Below are 21,178 nucleotides of genomic sequence, written 5' to 3'. Positions count from 1 at the left end.
TTCACCAGGTCTTTCAAAGGAAAAAATCAGTTCATTACGTAAAAATTTAGCTTGCTGTCACAATATCCTAGGAACTCTCTGTGCTTGTAGCAAGATGTTCTCTTCATTCCTTGGATTACTTGGAAGAGAGACGTGTTCCAACTACTTACAAGGTTTTTTAAATCTGATTGGGAAGAGAGTTGTTCATTCTTTTTGTTTTTGCAGTATTTGAAGTATAGGTGACATCAGGAGTGAGCAGAAAAAAGACACCGATGATTTAAGTCTTCTGACTGTGATGATTGCGGCCAGTCTGAGGCTGATATGACGAATACCATAGTGCCAGGAGCTGGTTTGTCCCTGAGAGCAAAAAGCTTTCCTGTATGCTCAGGGCATTTTTATTTCTTTTCATGAAATTGCTGGCTCTGTGTCCTTTCACACTTTGAAAAGGCTCTCTGGACTTCTCTCATTCTCTAAAACAATGGTAAATGCATGAAAGAAAAAGTTAACTAGGCTTTGAAGCCTCCTGTTTCCTTGGGAGAATGATGATAATATCCAAGTTTTCACTAGTCATAATTTAGATGAATGACGTAGTCCAGCAGAGAAATGTGACCATTATATAAGAGATAGTCCAGAAATAATCACAACTCTAAAAGACTGTAAGTTTATAAAAAGACACTATAGCTAGAAACACACCTGGTCTCTGGGGCTTAAGACATATAGGCTGTGCTCTGAAGATTTCTGTTTAAAAACACAATTCTCATTCAGATGCCCAATAAACAGAAACTGGTTTATTCCTGAAGAATTTTTTTGTCCCCACTTGAAGAGATGATGCAGTGCTTTATGGTTTCTTCCAAGTTTGGGTTAGGTCCAGAACTCAAACTTCATTCCCCATTTGCTACTCAGGTCCCTAAGCAGTGCTTCTCTCTCCCTCTCTGTCTTCCTCTCACTTTACCTCTCTTCCTTTCAATTAATACTATAACCCCAGAAATCATGTGAAAGTTGTGAAGGGAAACATGAATTAGACACTAACTTGATCTCACAGGACTCTGAACTGAGTGATGGGACGGTGGGTGGTGGACAGACACATCAATGTGGTCACATCATAACAAGCGCATGTTAGTAATGTCTAGAACTGAGAGGAAAGCAGACAGCAGCCTCCTACCAATAAAAATAGAAATATGGAAGAAGTATAGGAGGGTGCTCGAGATTTTTTCTTCTGCTTATAAACAAAGACTTCTTAAGTCTTTTGGTATGTTAAGTCAAGTAATCCTATTAGCTTTTTCAAAGGCTGTTGATGGTTATTACCTCTATCTAACTCTTCCAGTTTAGTTGTGTAATCATGAAAAATATAGATCCTAAATTCCTAGTTCAGTCACCAGACTGATCCTAGAAAATTTCCTGGGCTTCAAAGAAGTCCGAGGCGTTACTGAGAAAGCATTTCAAAAGTCCTTCATGTTCTCCTGTGTCTGTAAGTGCTCCCTGTCTATATAGACTAAGGAGGGTTACAGTGCAAAGTGTTTCAGTGCATAACGAAGTTCTCCTACTACAGGCTGTTACCTCCACATTATTATAACATATAATAGAAACATCTTGAATCCTTTGACTTTAACTTGTTTATTCTCTCCTAATTCTCTTTAGTATTATAATATAGGTCACATTTTTCTGACACTAAAATTGCTTACCTAACATGAGAAAGTTAGATGAAAAGATCCCTCAGGCTCCTTTCAATTTTTAAAATTCTGCAAATAACTGATTGTCAAATGTGTAATTAGTTGAGTGATGGGCTAAAACATGCCTTCATCTGATATGCTGTTACTCCTCACTTCCCACATTTGTGGAAACATAGCACTTTATTTGCTCCCTGGGAGAAGAAAAAGAAACTGAATGATTTTTAGAAAGACAGCTAACCAAAGATATTTAGAATTAAAAAAAAAAAATAGTCACCAAGTTATAAAAAACACTATTAATGCCTTTTTAAAAATCAAGGATTAATAGATTAAGATCCAGTTTCCTTTAATTGCTAACATTTTTATTAATATCATCAGTTTCAAACAAGAATTTGTTCTCAGCTTTCCAGTCTTTATTCTCTCAATGAAAATCAAGACCATTTCAACTTTGCTTTAAATTGTTTTTTTTACCTATTTAATAAGGCATGAGTAAATAATATTTTGAAAACTGAAATCTGAGAATCTTTTCAACTGATGTCAAAGAATTTCTATTGAGATTTGGTCACTTTCCAAATGGGACTTTATATTTACCTGAGAGTACAAGTTTTCAGACTGATACCAGTTATTTGTACATATATAGATGATTTTGTGTTAGTGGGTTATGATTCAAAATTATAAGACGTTTAATTAATAGCTTCTTAGGGGGGAAAAAAGAAAGCTTTTCATTCCATACTTTAAATGAATTTAAAGTAAATAGCATTGTAAAATCACATTATTGGTGCTTAATTGGGTGGTGGAATGCTCTAATGAATCACGCTAGATAAAAAAGATACAGACTGCAACTGAACACGGAGGAGAGTAACATGTTTTTAGGCATCACTGTCACCTTTCATTTGTTTGAAACAAATGGATAGTAGTTAGATGTCATGGAGCATTTTGTTTTCTTGCAGAAAATTTCTTGATTGTATTTATTTTGCTGTTTCATATTATAGTTTGCATAGCATAGAGTCTTCGGTTTGAAATGGTTTGATGATAATTTATCCCTTGCTTCTTCCTTCCCAATTCCATCATTTAAACACTGTTTCTACTTCAAGTAGTGAAAAATAAAGATGTCGGAACAAACCCTGTAGGATAACGTCATTTCCGTATATCCGGTTGTCAATCCTAGTTTTTCCAATCTCACTCTGGAATTTGCTCATTTTTTATGGACTTGGAGCTTCAATTTCTAGTGGGAGTTCAGAATGCCAAACATATTTTTTTTATTTAGCCTGTTTTTTTAATTTTTTTTAATTTTTTTTTTTAAAGATTTTATTTATTCATTCGACAGAGATAGAGACAGCCAGTGAGAGAGGGAACACAAGCAGGGGGAGCGGGAGAGGAAGAAGCAGGCTCATAGCGGAGGAGCCTGATGTGGGGCTCGATCCCATAACGCCGGGATCACGCCCTGAGCCGAAGGCAGACGCTTAACCGCTGTGCCACCCAGGCGCCCCATAGCCTGTTTTTTTTAAATTGAAGTGTAGTTGACATACAATATTATATTAGTTTCAAGTGTAAAACACAGTGATTCAGCATTTGTATAAATTAGGAACTGATCACCATCATAAATCTACCATCTGTCACCATACAAAGTTTTATGATATTATGCAGTGTATTCCCTATTCTATACATTGTATCTGCCTGTCTTATTTATTTTATAACCAGAATTATGTACCTTTACACCCCCATTCCCCCATTTGTCCATCCCTCCAACCCCCTCTACTTTGGCAACCACCAGATTGTTATCTGTATCTATGAGTCTGTTTCTGTTTTGTTTGTTCATTTCTTTCGTTTTTTAGATTCCACATATAAGTGAAATCATATGCTATTTGTATTTCTGTATGTGACTTATTTGACTTAGCATCATATCCTCTGAGTCCATACATGCTGTTGCAAATGACAGGATTTCATTCTTCTGTATGTCCTGAGTAATACTCCATTGTATGTAGGTATACGCACAGACACACAAACATACACCCCACATCCTTATCCATTCATGTTGATGAGCACTTCAGTTGCTTACATATCGTGGCTGTAGTAAAAAATGTTGCAATGAACTTGGGTTGCATACCTCTTTTCAAATTACTGTTTTTGTTTTCTGTGGATAAATACCCACAAGTAGAATTGCTAGCTCATATGATAGTTCTATTTTTAATTTTTTTGAGGACCCTTTATACTGTTTTCCACAGTAACACCACCTTTTTGCATTCCCACCCAGCAGGGCACAGGATTCCCTTTTATCTGCACCCTTGCCGGCAATTGCAATTTCCTCTCTTTTTGGTAACAGCCATTCTGACAGGTGTAAATGTTATTGTTACTTTGATTACTATTTCCCTAATGATTAGTGATGAGCATTCTTTCGTGTGTCTGTTGGCCCTCTGTGTGTCTTCTTTGGAGAAATGTCTATCCATAATGTCCTCTGCCCATTTTTTAACTGAATTGTTTATTTCTCTGATACTGAGTTGTGTGAGTTCTTTACGTAGTTTGAATAATAACCCCTTACCAGTTGTAAATATCTTTTCCCATTCAGTGTGTTGCCTTTTCATTTTGTTGGTGGTTTCCTTTACTTCCTTCAAACTCAAAATATGAGTTTGATTTAGACTCGTTTATTTATTTTCACTTTTGTTGCCCTTTCCTGAAGAGACAGATCAAAAAAATATATTGTTAAGACCAATGTCTAAGAGTTTACTGTCTATATTTTCTTTTGGAGTTTTGTGATTTCTGGTCCTACATTTAGGTCTTTAATCCATTTTGAGCTTATTTTTATATGTGCTGTAAGAAGTCTGGTTTCATTCTTTTGCATGCACTTGTCCAATTTTCCCAACAGCAATTATTAAAGACTGTCTGTTCCCCATTGTATATTCTTGCCTCTGTCAAAGATTAACTGAACATATAAGTGTGGATTTATTTCTGTATTCTGTTTCATTTATCTTTGTGTCTGTTTTTGTGCCAGTACCATAGTACCATACTGTTTTGATTACTACAGCTTCATAGCATAGTCTGAAATCAGGGAGCATATTACTTTCAGCTCTGTTCTTCTTTCTCAAGATTGCTTTGACTGGGGTCTTTAGTGACTCCATACAAATTTTAAGATTATTTGTCCTAGTTCTCTGAAAAATGACACTGGTATTGTGATTGGAATTGCAGTAAATCTGTAGATTGTTTGGGGGTGGCGGGTAGTAGTATGGGCATTTTAACAATATTCTTTCAATCCATGTACATGGAGTATCTTTCCATTTGTGTCATCTTCAGTTTCTTTTATCAATTTCTTAAGGTTTTCAGAGTAGGTCTTTCACCTCATTGGTTAAATTCATTCCTAGGTATCTTATTATTTTTGGTGCAGTTGTAAATGGGATTGTTTTCTTAATTTCTCTTTCTGATAGTTCATTATTAGTATTGGGAAATACAACAGATATATGCATATTAATTTTGTATCCTATAACTTTACCAAATTTATTTTAGTTCTAGTAGTTTTGGTGGATTCTTCAGGGTTTTCTATATGTATTATCATATCATCCGCAAACAGCAACAGTTTTACCTCTTCCTTACCTATTTGGTTTTTTCTTATTACTGTGGCTGGGACTCCCAATATTGTGTTGAATAAAAGTGACGGGAGCAGGCATCCTTGTCCTGTTTCTGATTTTAGCTTTAAGCTTTTCACCATTGAGTCTGATGTTAGCTGTAGGTTTTTCATGTATGGGCTTTATTACATTGAGGTATGTTACCTCTGAACCCCATTTGTTGAGAGTTTTTATCTTAAACAGATATCAAATGTTATCAAATGCTTTCTCTGCATCTATTGAGATGATAAGGCTTTTTATCCTTTTTGTTAATATGGTATATCACATTGATTAGTTTGCAAATATTGAAACATCCTTGCAATCCTGTAATCAATCCCACTTGATCGTGGTATACGTACTTTAAATGTATTGCTGAATTTAGTTTACTACTATTTTGTTCAGGATTTTTGCATCTGTGTCCATGAGGCGTATTGTCTCTTTTTGCGTTGTCTTCAGGTTTGGTATCAGGTAATGTTGGCCTCATAGAAAAACTTGCAGCATGTTCCATCTTCTTCAGTTTTTTGGAAAAGTTTGAGATGGATAGTTACTAACTATTAAATGTTTGATAGAATTTACCTCTGAAACCATCTGGTCCTGGACTTTTGTTTGAGAGTTTTTCGATTACTGGTCTGTTCACATTTTCTATTTCTTCTTGATTCAGTCTTGAAAGATTGTATGTTTTTAGGAATTTATCCATTTCTTCTAGGTTATCCCCTTCATTAGCATGTAATTGTTCATAGAAGTATCTTATGATCCTTTGTGTTTCTGTGGTATAAGTTGTAACTTCTCTTATTTCTGATTTTATTGATTTGGGCTCTTTTTTCTCTTGATGAGTCTGGCTCAAGGTTTTTCAGTTTAGTATTTCTTTTCAAAGAACCAGCTCTTAGTTTCATTGATCTTTTCTACTTTTTTTTAAACTTTCTATTTCATTTATTTCCACTCTGATCTTTTTTATTTCCTTCCTTTGTAAATTTGGGCTCTGTTCTTTTTCTAGTTCCTTTAGGTATAAAATTGTTCATTGGAGATTTTTCTTGTTTCTTGAGGTGGACCTGTATCACAGTAAACTTCCCTGTTACAACCTCTTTTGTTGAATCCATTGTTGAAAACTATTGTTTTCTTTTTCATTTGCCTCAATATATTTTTTCCGTTTTCTTCTTTGACCCATTGGTTGTTTACTAGCATGCCGTTAGCCTGTTTGTGTTTCTTGGTGTTTTTTTTTTTTCCTTATAACTTCATCCCTGAGGGAACCTTGCAAGCCCCAATGGTGTCCCAAACAATCCCTGTGGGGCCCAACCCTGGGCCCAAGCCTGGGGACTGAGCTCCTGCCTCAGGGCAACCAACACAATGACACAGCCCTCTTCCTGCCCTCAGGCCTCCTGGATGGATAGATTGGTATCTTGTTTTTTATTCATTCGGCCACCCTGTGTCCTTTTTTGGAGAATTTAATCCATTTGCATTTAAAGTAATTATTGATAGATAAGTACTTATTGTCATTTTATTGGTTGTTTTCTGGTTGTTTTTATAGTTCTTCTCTGTTCCTTTCTCTTGCCATCATCTGTTTGGATTTTGATTTTTTCAGTGTTATATTTATATCCTTTTCTCTTTATCTTTTGTGTATCTATTACAGGTTTTTGGTTTGTGGTTACCATGAGGTTCATACATAGCATATATGGTACACTATTTTAAGTTGCTAGTGGCTGAAGTTCCAGTGCCGTGTAAAAGCACTACATCTCCCCATCCCACAACCACATTTTATATTTTTGACATCATATTTTACATATTATTTGTTATGTACCTTGACTAATTGTTTTAGGTCTAGATTATTTTACTGCTTTTGTCTTTTAGCCTTCATACCAGCCATATTAGTACTTGATCCACAACCTTTACTATATGTTTACCTTTAGCAGTAAGATTGTTTATTTCATATTTATTTTTCTAGTTATGGCCTTTTCTTTTCTGTTAAAGAAGTCCCTTTAACGTTTCTCGTAAGACCAATTTGATGTTGATGAACTCCTTTAGCTTTTGCTTTTCTGGGAAATTCCTTATCTCTCCAGTTCTGAGTGATAACCTTGCCAGATGAAGTATTCTCGGTTGTAGGTTTTTTCCTTTCAGTACTTTGAATATATTGTGCCCCTCCCTTCTGGACTGTGAAGTTACTCCTGAAAAACCAGCTGGTCATTGTATGGAGGTTCCCTTGTACATAACTAGTTGTTTTTATCTTACTACTTTTAAGATTCTCTCTTTAACTGTTGACACATTGCTTATTATATGTCTTCGTATGGACCTTTTTGGGTTCATCTTGTTTGAGGCTCTCCATGCTTCCTGGACTTAGATGTCTGTTTCCTTCTGGAGGTTAGGGAAGTTTTCACCCATTATTTCTTCAAATAGAGTTTCTGTTCCTTTTTCTCTTCTTCTTCTGGGATGCTTTTAATATGAATGTTAGTATATTTGATGTCGTTTCATGGGTTCTTTTAAGTATCCTCATTTTTTAAAATTCTTTTTTCTTTTTACCATTACATTTAGGTGATTTCCACTACTTGTCTCCCAGATCACTGATTCATTCTTCTGCTTCATTTAATCAGCTGCTGTTGATTCCCTTTAGTGTATTTTTCATTTTAGTTATCGTATCCCTTGGCTCCAGTGATTCTTTTTTTTAATTTTCTATCTTTGTTGAAGTCCTTATTGTATTTATCCATTCTTCTCCTGATTTCAGTGAGCCTCTTTATGACCATCACTTTAAACTCTTTACCTGATAGATTGCTTATGTCTGTTTCATTTAGTTCTTCTTGGATTTTGTCTTGTTCTTTCATTTGGAATGTATTTCTTTGTCTCTTCATTTTGCATAACATTCTATGTTTGTTTCTGTGTGTTAGGTCAATCAGTTACATCTCCCAGTTTTGAAGGAGTGGCTTTATACAGAAGTTGTCCTGTGGCACCCAGTAGTGCAAACTTTAGTCATTCAAGCCCTTGTGTTAGCAACGTGAACCCTCCTCTTATAGCTGGGTCATGATTGACGGACTCACTAGTTTACAGGACTATCTCAACAGGGTTGTCTGTGAGGCTTGGCCACAACTGCTATGGGCATGCTGGTGAGTGGGGTTGGCCCCCAACCCATCTGGCCAACCATTCTGGCTGTGACTGCAGCAGACATTCTGATGTGCTGGGTTGGCCCCCAACATAGCTAGCTGAGAGGCCTGGCTATGACAGCTATAGGAGTGCTGATGCATGGGACAGGTGGGACAGGTTTCTGATGCAGCTGGCTGTGAGATATGGCTGTGTGTGTTGTAGATGCCCTGGTGTGCAAGGATGGCTCCCTGGGTTGGGGTCACTGATGCCAGCTGAGGCCACCACCATGTTTTGTGGGGCAAGGAGCCACTTGGGAGGAATGCTGGACTGGTAGGCAGTTTGGCTGTGTAAGTCCACAGGCAAATGTTATCATTAGGTGAATGGTGCTAGCCCAGTAGATGGAGAGTGTCAGAAATGGTCCCTGCCAGCACTTCCATCCCCAGAGAACGTTCTAACAGACCCCTCACTCTCTGATACATACCCTAAAGTTAGTTGATGGATCTCCTTCTCTGTTAACCCAGGCACTTTTGAAACTGCTGCCTCTGTGCTGGAACTTAGAGCAAGTGAGTTGTGTGTGTGCCCCTTAAGGCCCCCAGACCTAAGCCCCACTGATTTCAAAGCCAGACATTATGGGTGCTTATCTTTCCGGTGCAGATCCCCTGGGCCGTGGAGTCCAATGTGTGGCCTGGAAACCTCCTTCCTCAGAGAGGGCCCTCATTGGTTCTGAAATCCCTTTCTCTGTGGATCACTAAACTGTGGGTATGGTTCCTGACTAGACATCTCTGCCCCTCCTACCCAAGTCTTTGTAGATTTTTTTTATATCCTTAGTTGTGTATAATCTGTTCTTCTCTTCTTCAGTTTTTTCTCACAGGTAGTTGTCCTATATGTAGTTGTAGCTTTTGGTGTGTCCATGGGAGGGGGTGAGCTCGGGATCTTCCTACTCCATTATCTTGATCCTCTCCTATTTTGCCTTATTTTTTTCACGGTAAAGTGATATTACTATCAACTAGAAAAACAGGCTTGTTAGACTTAATATTCCTAGACTTCGGTTCCATCCTAACTACATAGATCTTGCGTACCATTTCTGTCCTGTGCGGTATTTTCCTTCCAACGTAAGGTAAACTGGCAGTGTATCTTAGTTTTGGAAACTGCTGTAGAATAGAGTCCTCTAAAGCAACAGTGGAACAATTCTCCCAAGTTTGATAACTATTGTTTGCTTTTACTTAAGGCTATAATAAATGTCGCATTTTAAAATCCCTTGCACTTTTAGAGCAGTCTAAAAATGTCATCCTTTAGGCTTGGTTTTAAATGAAAATATTGGCAGATAGAATATGTTCTAAGAATATTTATATTCCTCCAAGTTCAAAAGCTTAAGTCATTCATTATTAATAGCTATGAATTGGGCTCATGTTTCTTTTGTTTTTTTTAAAGATTTTTTATTTATTTATTCGACAGAGATAGAGACAGCCAGCGAGAGAGGGAACACAAGCAGGGGGAGTGGGAGAGGAAGAAGCAGGCTCCCAGCGGAGGAGCCTGATGTGGGGCTCGATCCCATAACGCTGGGATCACGCCCTGAGCCGAAGGCAGACGCTTAACCACTGTGCCACCCAGGCGCCCCTGGCCTCATGTTTCTTATTCAACCTATAGCAGTTTGTTAGACATCATGATATAGGTAGGAGTTTAACGGACAAGAACAGTTGTAATCATCCCAAAGGGTATTTGGGGAATGAGAAAAGATGAAAGGCAATGGCAGAACTAACATCTGAAGGGTAGTCTAAAGAGGAGGTAACAAAGAAATGCTCAGCAAGGTAGGAGAGAAACCAGGAGTGTATTTTAATAGAAGCAAAGAAAGAATTTCAAAAATATTGTTGACTTCCTTGGGTGCCATATGCTGAGAACAGACAATAATTTATTGAATTTTTCAATTAAGAGCTCATTCATGACCTCTGCCAGGGCTGTTTCAGTGAGGCATAGAAATGAATTCCAGATTGCAATGGGTTAAAAGGTAAACTGGAAGACAATATATAAAAACAGCTAATATGAACTTCTAACTCATCATATACAAAGGAAAAGAAGTGATGCCAGAGGAGAAAGCAATATTCAGAAGAGACTATTATTTTACAAAGGTAAGAGACTTGGAGTGTATTTATAGGCTTTGGGGAAGAAGCCAGTAGATAGAGAATAATTAAAAATATAGAAGAATTATAATAATCAGTGAAATAAGCTCTTAAGAAAGGTTGATGGAGAATTAGCCTTGAGCAGGGATCTTCTGTTTTAGGAAGAAAGAAAACAAAAGTGGTCACCACGTGTTGTATTTATAGGGTATGTAAGCAGAAAGTTTTATATTTACAAGTTTGACCTTATAAAATACAAGGTCAAGCTATATGTTACTAAGAAATTATTATTAGAAATTATACCAGCTAGCATTTGAGTGGTTACTATAAGCTGTGAACATTGAATTTAAGAAACAGTATCTCATTTAATTTCATCATCTCAGTTCTATGAGGAAAGTATTATCACTGCTTCTCAATTTTAGAAAGTTTAATAAGTTTAATTAACCTAAGGTCATGAAAACATTAAGTATCATATTAGAACTAGTCATTTGAACCTAGATAGTTCTAACTCCACGTACCTGTGCTCTTAACCACAGTTGCGGTGAGTCAGGGGTGTTAAAGAGACTGGGGAATATTTGGCAGAATACAACAAAAAAATTTTCATGGATGTGTGAAAGAATTGTCAGTTGGCACTGAATGCAACCATAGCTGAAGACCATAAATCAGTGCTGGCACACATCTGTATAACTGGGTTGATTATTTCTATCAGCAGTTAGCCTCTCGAGTGAATAGTCATATTAGGGTGGGAATTTTTTCATTCCAGTCTGGTTAGATGAGAATATTAAGGCATAGCCTAGCAATAATTCCTAAATTCTGAGAATAAAAAGAAATCTCTATAAGATTCATAACAGAAAATACAGTAATATGGAAAAAAAGAGAATCAGACTAGCATTGGACATTTGTAAAACTGGAAGGTAGAAGACAATAGAATAGCATCTACAGATTACTGAGTAGAAGAAAACTGCATCCAAGAGTACTATACCTGTCACAGAAAATGAAAGGTGTTTGGAAATTAAAACTAGAGTATGTCATTCACCTGAAAAAAATACTTGAAAGGAGAGAAAGTAACCAAGGGATGAGAAAAAGGACCTCAAGATAGAAGTTAGTAAGTGAGCAATTAAATCTAAAAGAATGAGAGACTCAGTGAACGTGTAGTGTAAGTGTGAAGTAAGGTTTCTTGAAATAGAAAATACATAATACAGATAATTTTAATAAGATTACAGAACAACATAATAAAGTATTTCAGCAAAGTTTAGGATTAATGAGAAAGCGGGAGGGAAGTTAAATGATTTTTAAAATCTTATTGTGTTGATGTGTGGACTATTAGTAGAGAATTAGAACATTTTTATGGGAGAGAGAGCCTTTTAAGTTTCTGTCTTATGTAGTACTGGATAAAGAACATTTTAAAATATAAATAGCACATCATTTAAGGAAGATAACAGTCATAAGCCTAAATACATCAAACAACATAGCAACTAAAATGTGAAAAAAACTATTAGAAATGCAAGGAGAACCTAAAATACAATATAGTGAAAGAAAGAGGTCAGTATGTTTGTCTCAAGAGGATGAACTTGTAGAAAAAATGATGTAAGAACATAGATTGAGTCAATTAATATAAAAACACACATCCCTCAGAGAATAATATTTTTCTGTATGTCCATGGAACATTAACAAAAATCAAATGTAGTCTGAAAACCTTAACAAATTTTGAAGACATAAAATCGATTTTACAGAGTGCTATAAAATCTTTGGTCAGAAGCCAATAAAATTAGAAATATATAATGATAAATAACTAAAACCTTAGGTACTTTAAACTTAAGAAACATACTATTTGACATGACTAAGATCAAAGAAGAGATCAAAAAATAAAACTGCAAACTATGTAGGGAACAATGAAAAAATACTTTTCATTTTCAAATTATGTGTAACCTGTACTCAGAGGAAAAATTCTAGCCTTAAATTCTTTCTTAATTAAAGAAGAAATCGGAAAAGCAAAAGAACTAAGTAATCGTCTTAAATTCAAACAAACAAAAAATTAAAAGAAACTAGTGAGAAGGAATTAAGGTAAAAGGCCAAATCACAGACTTAGACATCAAAAATGACATGCAGAAATTTCTAGGCTGATCCATGTGCAAATTCCAATATCCAGTGTGTTAGCAGTCAGTATGTATGGAAATAGAGGTAGCATATGAATTCTCTGAAGATAATTTTGACCCTGATCTTTTATCTCCACTCCTCAATATTTATCTGCTTCAGATTCCTATATGGAGGTAAGTGGTTAAAATGAGTGACTGTTCAGCTACGCAGGGTTCTACTGTAGCATAATCATGAGGTTGGAGGGGAGCTCTACCTCTGGTTGGTACCTCCTACTCTAATGACATTTTCCCTGCAAGGAGATTTGTGAATCTTTGGAACGCTTAATCACTAAGAAAAATCTCATTTAGAAAAGACAAGACCCCGAAATGTAACTAGATTACAGCTTTATGCATTAATGGGAATTGTAGAACAGATGGGTATAAATATATTGTATTTATTTTAAGATTTCTTTTTATTTTCTTTCTTTATTCATCATACTGCTCTGGATAACTGTCATTGTCAACAGCAGTTCTTAATCTCTGAGGCTTAATAAAATAGACTTATTGCAATTTAAAGCAGTAATTTCATCATTTAATATAAATTTGGTAATCTTTATATTCCTATTGGTATTTACTGTGTATTTTAGGTTTTTCTTGCCTTTTTCTCTCAACACTGTCACTGATCATTAAGGATCAAAAGTTTATTTCTGTTGATTTCTGACTGTTTGAATTAATAGCAATAGTACATTTGAATTGCTTGATTTGTGGAGGGAATGGGGGAAGAAAGTAGGAGGTATGAGAAAGGGTAATTAGGTTTTTTTTGGAAGTTTATAAAACCAGTCTGTGATAAGAGAGTAGATAACGTCTTCCTTTTAGGATTTTTTTACTAATTAGGTTAGAGGACTGTGTGTTTATGTATGTTTTCTTTACAGAAATGCAAGTTTATTTAGTATCATGTCTGACAGATTATGGGAAGGGGAAGAGGGGACCTTACACACTAGCAAACATCTCCTAAAACAGTTTGTAATGTCTACTGTATTTAATTGCTTTCTTTGAAGTCCTTTTTTATTCTAATGGACCTGGGGAAACTACTAAATATAATGATAGGGTAATAGTAATCAAATTTGCTGTAAATTCTCATTATTATACCTGTGGGACTTTTTTGTTGTTATTTTGGAGGGAAGCCATACAGAAAACCTTTATAAATTCTGTAAATTGTGTGTAATTCATGCCCAAAGACAAAATTGCATCTATACATGACACCCTCCGTTTTATATAATTTTATCCATTTTCCCAATTTATTATAATACAGCTAAGCCTTCTCCTGAACATTAAACTGATTTCCCTCTTTCCTTTCAAAGAACAGCTAGAGGAATCCTTTTATTTTACTGTTCATTTTCTTTTGATAATATTTGACTCAAAAGAAAGTAGCAAGAAAATAGAGTATCTTTAGAGCAAAGACCACAATGGCATGGTTTTCACCATCAGTATAATTCTGTTGATGGGGATCTGAAGCAGTTGTTTTTACACTATGTCACTTTTTTCATGCACCTTCGTGGATTTTTCTAGTTTCTTTTCTTTTAGTTTTAGGGGGTTTTTTTCCTTGTAGAAAGAGAAGATGAAATCTGAACATGATCTTGTCTTAGTTTTCTTTGTATCCATCTGTCCAACTCTAGGATGAATATAAGCCAGAAAAGGCCCTATCTGAAGAGGATTTGAAGAACGCTGTGAGTGTCCATCACGCGCTGGCATCGAAGGCCACAGACTACGAGAAGAAACCAAATGTGCTTAAACTCAAAACTGCCGACTGGAGGGTCTTGCTTTTTCAAGCCCAGTATGTTTCATTGGTTTGGTTTGGTTTTTTAGTTTGCATAGCACCACCTTATACCAAGAAATAGAATCAGAGCCTTCAGGGGAAATCATTTGAGTTGGAATCAAAGTCATTAACAGGTCACATCAGAGAGACAACAAAGAAAACTAGAATCATAAATAGAAACCCTGAATTCAAGTTTTTTGTTTGCTACAAAGTAACCCTGTGACTTTTAGTCAGCCACTTACCATCTCTAGAACTTAATATTTTTATAAATAAAGCATAAGGGTTGTGGTGTACAAGTTTTATCACACAATAAGTAAAATAGACCTGGATTCAAATCACCATTTCCTAGCTTGTCCTCACACGTAATTTAACCTCTCTGAGCCCTAGCTTGTCATTAGTGCAGATGATAATATTTATCTCACAAGGTTCTTGTGAGAATTAAATGAGATCAAGTATATAAAGTACTTCATACAGTGCCTGGCATATAGAAACTGTTCGATAAGTATAGATTTCCATTTTTTTTCCCTCTGTCTCTCTTCTCTCTCCTTTTGAGCTCTAATAGTCTGTGATAAAACTAGAAGAAAAAGATAAAATTATATTGTGGGCAAGGAAATGGGATGGATTGCCAGTTTAATAAGGGGTCCATGGCAACCTTCAGATTAGAAGTGGAGCGCTTCACATGGAAAATTCTGGATTTGCGACATGAGAAGCTGGATTTTCAGAACTGAGCCTCTAGAACAGGAATTTTTATAGGAGCGCACATAGAATCAGTGGCTGTGGCAGTGTTAATTCTTCATGGCATGCTTTTCACAGCCTGGGCTTGACTTCAGAATCACTCTCAACACAACACCACCAATTGACTACAGTTGGCACTGGTCTTAAAATTTGACATCAAGATAGTGAACACAAGTGTCTGCATGCTCGTTGATCGTAGCAATGTAAGATCAAAAAAAGAAATAACAACAACAGGTACTCTGGTGGTTTATGAATGTTGAATTTGAGGAGGTTCGAAATTGCTGACACCGGGTGAGGAGGAAGCTGTAAGGCAATCCAAGTTACACAGGACTTTTTTAGTGTGGGAGTGAGACAGCTCTAACACCACAGAGGACTCATAGCCAGATGGATAACTGCAGCTAGTAGTCATCGGAGCCTTCCAAGTTATTCTATTCCCCAACATGTTCTTTACTAAAATACCAAATATGATAACTCAGAAGCTCTAACTTCATCAATAGAATTGATGCAGAAATCAGTGAATTGAGTTAACAGAGCCAGAGAAATCGATTAGAGAAGCATATGGGGTGCAAAGAAGAGTTGATTTCTAGTGTGATCTCAGGTTACTGTGGTTTCTCAGAGTAATAGGTAAAGGAAATGATTTTATGTGGACTGACATTTTGTCCATCTTCTGTTTCTTGATTATGTACATGATTGATCAACTATCGTGGCTCATGACTATTTCTCCCATTCATTTATGAATTCACAAATACTTAAGTGCTGTCACTGCTGGTCTCTGCAAATATATGACACTCAAGTTAAAAGTATGTTAATGACATCAGATGATTTTCACATCCTGTCAGGTAGATTTTTTAACACCCTTTTGGGATATACCTTATGTATGATTAATCTCACCTGGGTTAAGTGTACAATTTAATGATTTATGATTTTTAGCAAATTTACAGAATTGTGCAACCATCACCAGAATCCAGTTTTGGAACACTTCTATCACCCCAAGGAGATCCTCCGTGACCACTAACCTCCTTGCTGTCTCTGTAGTATTGCCTTTACTGGACTTTTCATATACATGGAATCATAGAATGATATATGTCTGGCTTTTTTCACTTACCATAAAGTTTTGGGGGTTCACCATGTTGTAACATATATCTGCACTTCGTGCCTTTATTGCTGAGTAGTATTCCACCGTATGGATGTATACCACATTTTTTTTTTATTCATTCACTGGTTGATACGTTTGGATTGTTTCTCCTTTTGGACTCTAATGCTATTACATTCACATACAAATCTTTTTGTGCCTATATGTTTTTATCTCTCTTGGATATATACCTAGGAGTAGAATTGCTGGGTGTTATATGATAAATTTATAGTTAACTTTTCAAGAAACTCAAAGCTGCTTTCCAAGTGGGTGTTCCCTTTTTTACATTCTTTTTAAATTCTGTCAGTTAGTCTCAGTTGAATTTTAAAATTGAATTATATGATTGGAAGAGATGAGTTAATTTTTTAATTAATTTATGACTGAGCCTAGTATCAAAGTAGGGGCTTAATATTTATTATCAAGTGATTTTGCTTTTTTTTCCCCTTCTGTATCCTTGAGGGATAATCACAGCTTTATACTGTAATGATCAGAGTTCCCAGGGCCTCTTATTACCATGGTGATTGCTGTTGAAAATGTTAATCTCATTGAAATTTTGTCAGGAATTAATTGTACCAAGAAAAATAAATAAATGATTTTATGTGCCATTTTAAATTGGTAATGAGAAATGGGCAAGGTGTGATGCATTTAAGATAGAGAAATACACTGATATAAATGTATCTATTTCTCATAGGAGTCCAGAAGAAATGCAAGGGTGGATAAACAAAATTAATTGTGTTGCAGCTGTATTTTCTGCCCCACCATTTCCAGCAGCCATTGGCTCTCAGAAAAAGTTTAGTCGTCCACTTTTGCCTGCTACTACAACAAAATTGTCTCAGGTAAGTCATTTTGATAGTGCTTTGACTTTGGGAAAAAGCACTTTGTAAAATAATCTTACTAGTATTTGATTGGACTAATACTCCACATTTTGGCAGCAGGGGTGAGACCTTGCCTTGGAAGGTCTGCTGTATAAATGGGGCAGAATGGGTGTACTGGGTTTTACACTTCCTGTTGGAAGCTGACACACTTGAGTCATGGTTGGTAGGACACATACTTTGCATACATTTCAAAAATTATATTAGTTTACTACTAAGTCAAATGGGACTAGTTTACTTTGTTTTTATATTTTTTTAATTGAAGTATAGTTGACACACAATGTTAGTTTCAGGTGTACAGCATAGTGATTCAACAAATCTCTGTGTCGTGCTGTGCTCACCCCAAGTGTAGCTGTCATCTGTCCCCATACACGCTATTACAGTACCACTGACTATGTGCCCTATGCTGTACTTTTCATCCCCATGACATACTCATTCCATATCTGGAATCCTATTCCTCCTATTCTCCTTCACCCATTTTGCCCATCCTCCACCCCACCTCCCCTCTGGGAACCATTAGTCTGTTTTCTGTATTTATGGTCTGTCTGTGTTTTTTGCTTATTTGTATGTTTATTCATTTGTTTTGTTCTTTAGATTCCACATATAAGTGGAATTTAATGGTATTTGTCTTTTTCTGTATGACTTATTTCACTTAGCATTATACCCTCTTAGGACCATCCATGTTGTTGCAATTGGTGGGCTTAGGTTTTTGGTTTTGTTTGTACTAACAGCACCTATTTTTTTTTTTAATGACTGGCTAGTGTTAGACATCCTGGCTTGAAAACAAGCTTTTTATTCATTCATTCATTCATTCATTCATTCATTCATTCATTTTATTGAACTTTTCCCATATCCCAGGCTGTATTTGATGCTGGGTATATAAGAATATTCCCAGGAATCCACTATCCACACTACAATGGGGCAGAGACTTCTCTACCTCTTAGGGAGGAGCTAAATGGAAGTGGATCATGTGGGTTTTCCTAGGTAATCAAGACAATGTACAGTAGAATGGTATTAAATGTAGTCACCTAAGCTTCTCTCCTATTGTCAGATTGATCTTTCTAAAGACATATTTTGTGTCCCGCTCCTCCTTAAAACTCTGTTCTAAGGACACTGTAAGCAGGCCCATTTTGCCAATTTTAAACCTGTCTGCAGAGCCCCTATTGCCATTGACTAGTTAAGGATTTTGGAAGCTACTTTGATGTTCTTTTGAATCTCTTATTGGTGCAATAATAGAAATAGTTTCATCTGGCTCTAGTCAACCAGGTGTTGATATTAATTGACTCCTCTACCTACCTGACATCATGGATTATTAACATATTATGTGCCCGTTACACCTGAGAGACTATTTTAGGCTCCGGAGACAAAAAGACAAATGGAATCCAGATAATCTCTGGATACAAAACATACAAGCGAGTATACTACAGTTTGATTAGAGTACAGGAAGGGTGAGTCCAGAGTGCTATGGAGTATAAGAGGAGACATTTAGCCTGGCTTATAGCTGGAGGAGGAAGGTATGGTATCTCATATGAAACTTAAAGGAGGAGTAGCAGTTACATGTGTTGTGGGAAGAGAAAATGATGCAACAGAGGATCAGAAAGGCCCAGAGTAGAAAGCACTGAGATGTGGGAACCACATATTAGTTATCAAATGTGACTTGAGCAAAAATATTGAGAAAAGGTGAGATACATTCCTCTGTAGAAGTAAGTAAGGCCCCATGATGAAAGGTCTTTTATGTCATGTGTAGGACTGGATGCTTCACTGGTTCCCCAACATCCTTATGATAACAGTTTAAGCACCAAATTTGTGCTTTAAAAATTATTTATGTTACAACAGGAAGAAAGTATTAGAGGAGGAAACTACTAGAAGCAGAAAGCCTAATTTTGGGAGGGGAAAAAAGATGGCAGAGGAGTAGGGGACCCTATTTCAGCCAGTCCCCTGAGTCGAGCTGGATATCTACCAGACCATCCTGAACACCCACGAAATCAGCCTGAGAAGAAGATGCATCTGGATCTCTACAAACGAACATCTCCGGCGCTGAGTGTCGACATATGAAGCGGGGAGCCAAGAGTCTGCACACAGATATCGGAAGATAAACAGAAGCGGGAAGGAGCCGTGGCACTCGGGCGCCGGGAAGCAGTAGCCACCTGCACTGGGGAGCGGCCCGATTCGAGGACGGGTAGCCAGGGGGAAACCAGACTGAAACCAGGAGCTCCGGAGTGCCTGCGCAAACCAGACTGAAACTGCGAGCTCAGGAGCATACACGCAAACCGGGGGTGGATGGCGGTGTTAGAAGCACAAAGGGCAGAGACATGCCAGCCCTGGGAGCAAGGACTGGGAGAACTGCTATAGGGTGCACAACCCCGGATGCTGCGTGTTTTCAGCAGCACCAACAGAAAGGGAGTTAGAGTGGCCTGAAGAGCTCATTGTAGAGCAGACTGAGATCTCTCTGTTCTGAGACAGAGGTTTGGATACGGTCACTGCTGCTCTGACTCTCAGAAGAGTCACAGAAGGCTGCCAGGGAAAGCCACCAGAGAGCAAAAGCCCGGAAAAGATCTCTAAAGAACTTCTCAAACTCAATACTTGAGAAACAAATAATCAAAAAATGGGCAGATGAACAGACATTTTTCCAATGAAGACATTCAAATGGCTAACAGACACATGAAAAAATGTTTAACATCATTACCCATTAGGGAAATTCAAATCAAAACCACATTAAGATACCACCTTACACCAGTTAGAATGCAAAAATGGGCAAGGCAAGAAACAACAAATGTTGGAGAGGATGTGGAGAAAGGGGATCCCTCTTACACTGTTGGTGGGAATGCAAGCTGGTACAACCACTCTGGAAAACAGTGTGGAGGTCCCTTAAAAAGTTAAAAATTGAGCTACCCTGTGACTCAGCAATTGCACTACTGGGTATTTACCCCAAAGATACAGATGTAGTGAAAAGAAGGGCCATATGGACCCCAATGTTCATAGCAGCATTGTCCACAATAACCAAACTGTGGAAGGAGCCAAGATGCCCTTCAGCAGACGAATGAATAAAGAAGATGTGGTCCATATATACAATGGAATATTACTCAGCCATCAAAAAGAGTGATTACCCAACATTTGCATCAGCATGGATGAGACTGGAAGAGATTATGCTAAGAGAAATTAGTCAAGCAGAGAAAGACAATTATCATATGGTTTCACTCATTTATAGAACATAAGGAATAGCAGGGAGATTGGTATGAGAAGGAAGGGAAAAATGAAGGGCAGGTAAACAGAAGGGGAAAATGAACCACGAGAGACTGTGGACTCTGGAAAACAAAGTGAGGGTTTTAGAGGGGAGGGGGATGGGGGATGGGCTAGCCCAGTGATGGGTTTTAAGGAGGGCACGTGTTGCATGGAGCACTGGGTATTATACGCAAACAATGAATCATGGAACACTACATCAAAAACTAATGATGTACTGTATGGTGACTAACATAATAAAAAAAAAAAAAAGCCTAATTTCGAAGGCATTATAAGAGCATCTGGGTGACTCAGTCAGTTAAGCATCTGCCTTGGGCTCAGGTCATGATCCCAGGGTCCTGGTATTGAGCCCCACATCGGGCTCCCTGCTCAGCGGGGAGCCTGCTTCTCCCTTTCCCTCTGCCTGCCATTCCCCCTGCTTGTTCTCTCTCTCTCTCCCAAATAAATAAATAAATAAATAAATCTTTAAAACAGATAAAATAAAAATAAAAGCAGGGGAAATAATGAGAGGAAAAGTAACAAAGTTATTTGTAGAAGAGATGGATGGAAGTGGAAGTATTTGAGATATCTTGAGAGTGTGGAATGAGTGTTCCTAGTGGCCCATTGAAGTAAAGGAATAAGGATTGTCATCTAGGCTTTGGCAGCTGGGGACTGTGGTGTCTGACTTGGCTTTTGTGACCTCACCATCTGGTTTTCATCCTGTTGCTTCTTCCTAGGGTTCTTTCCTGGGTCCTTTTCCTCTTTCTACTTCCAAATGTTGCAATGCTCAGTGCTCAGAAGGAGACCAAAGTGGATACTTGAGAAGCAGTTTTTCTGTTGTTAAGAAAAAGCAGGGAGAATGTTGTGCCAGGAAAGTGGAGAAAGAGGAGAGAGGTCAGGTAAAATT

At 37.2% G+C, this 21,178-nt stretch overlaps 1 protein-coding gene across 2 annotated transcripts in view; it reads left to right on the top strand.

The window, feature by feature from the left end:
- The window catches only part of PSD3 (pleckstrin and Sec7 domain containing 3), a 456,859-nt gene that overhangs the window by 371,276 nt on the left and 64,405 nt on the right, over nt 1-21,178 (top strand). For both annotated transcript variants that reach the window (XM_040643183.1, XM_008706333.2), the window contains exons 11-12: nt 14,174-14,331; nt 16,872-17,016. In XM_040643183.1, coding sequence (XP_040499117.1) covers nt 14,174-14,331; nt 16,872-17,016 — 303 coding nt within the window. The remainder of the gene's footprint in view (nt 1-14,173; nt 14,332-16,871; nt 17,017-21,178) is intronic.

The sequence above is a fragment of the Ursus maritimus genome, unplaced genomic scaffold (genome assembly GCF_017311325.1).
Source record: "Ursus maritimus isolate PB19 unplaced genomic scaffold, ASM1731132v1 scaffold_28, whole genome shotgun sequence".
NCBI classification, from domain to species: domain Eukaryota; kingdom Metazoa; phylum Chordata; class Mammalia; order Carnivora; family Ursidae; genus Ursus; species Ursus maritimus.
This window is presented reverse-complemented; position numbering and strand designations above follow the sequence as displayed.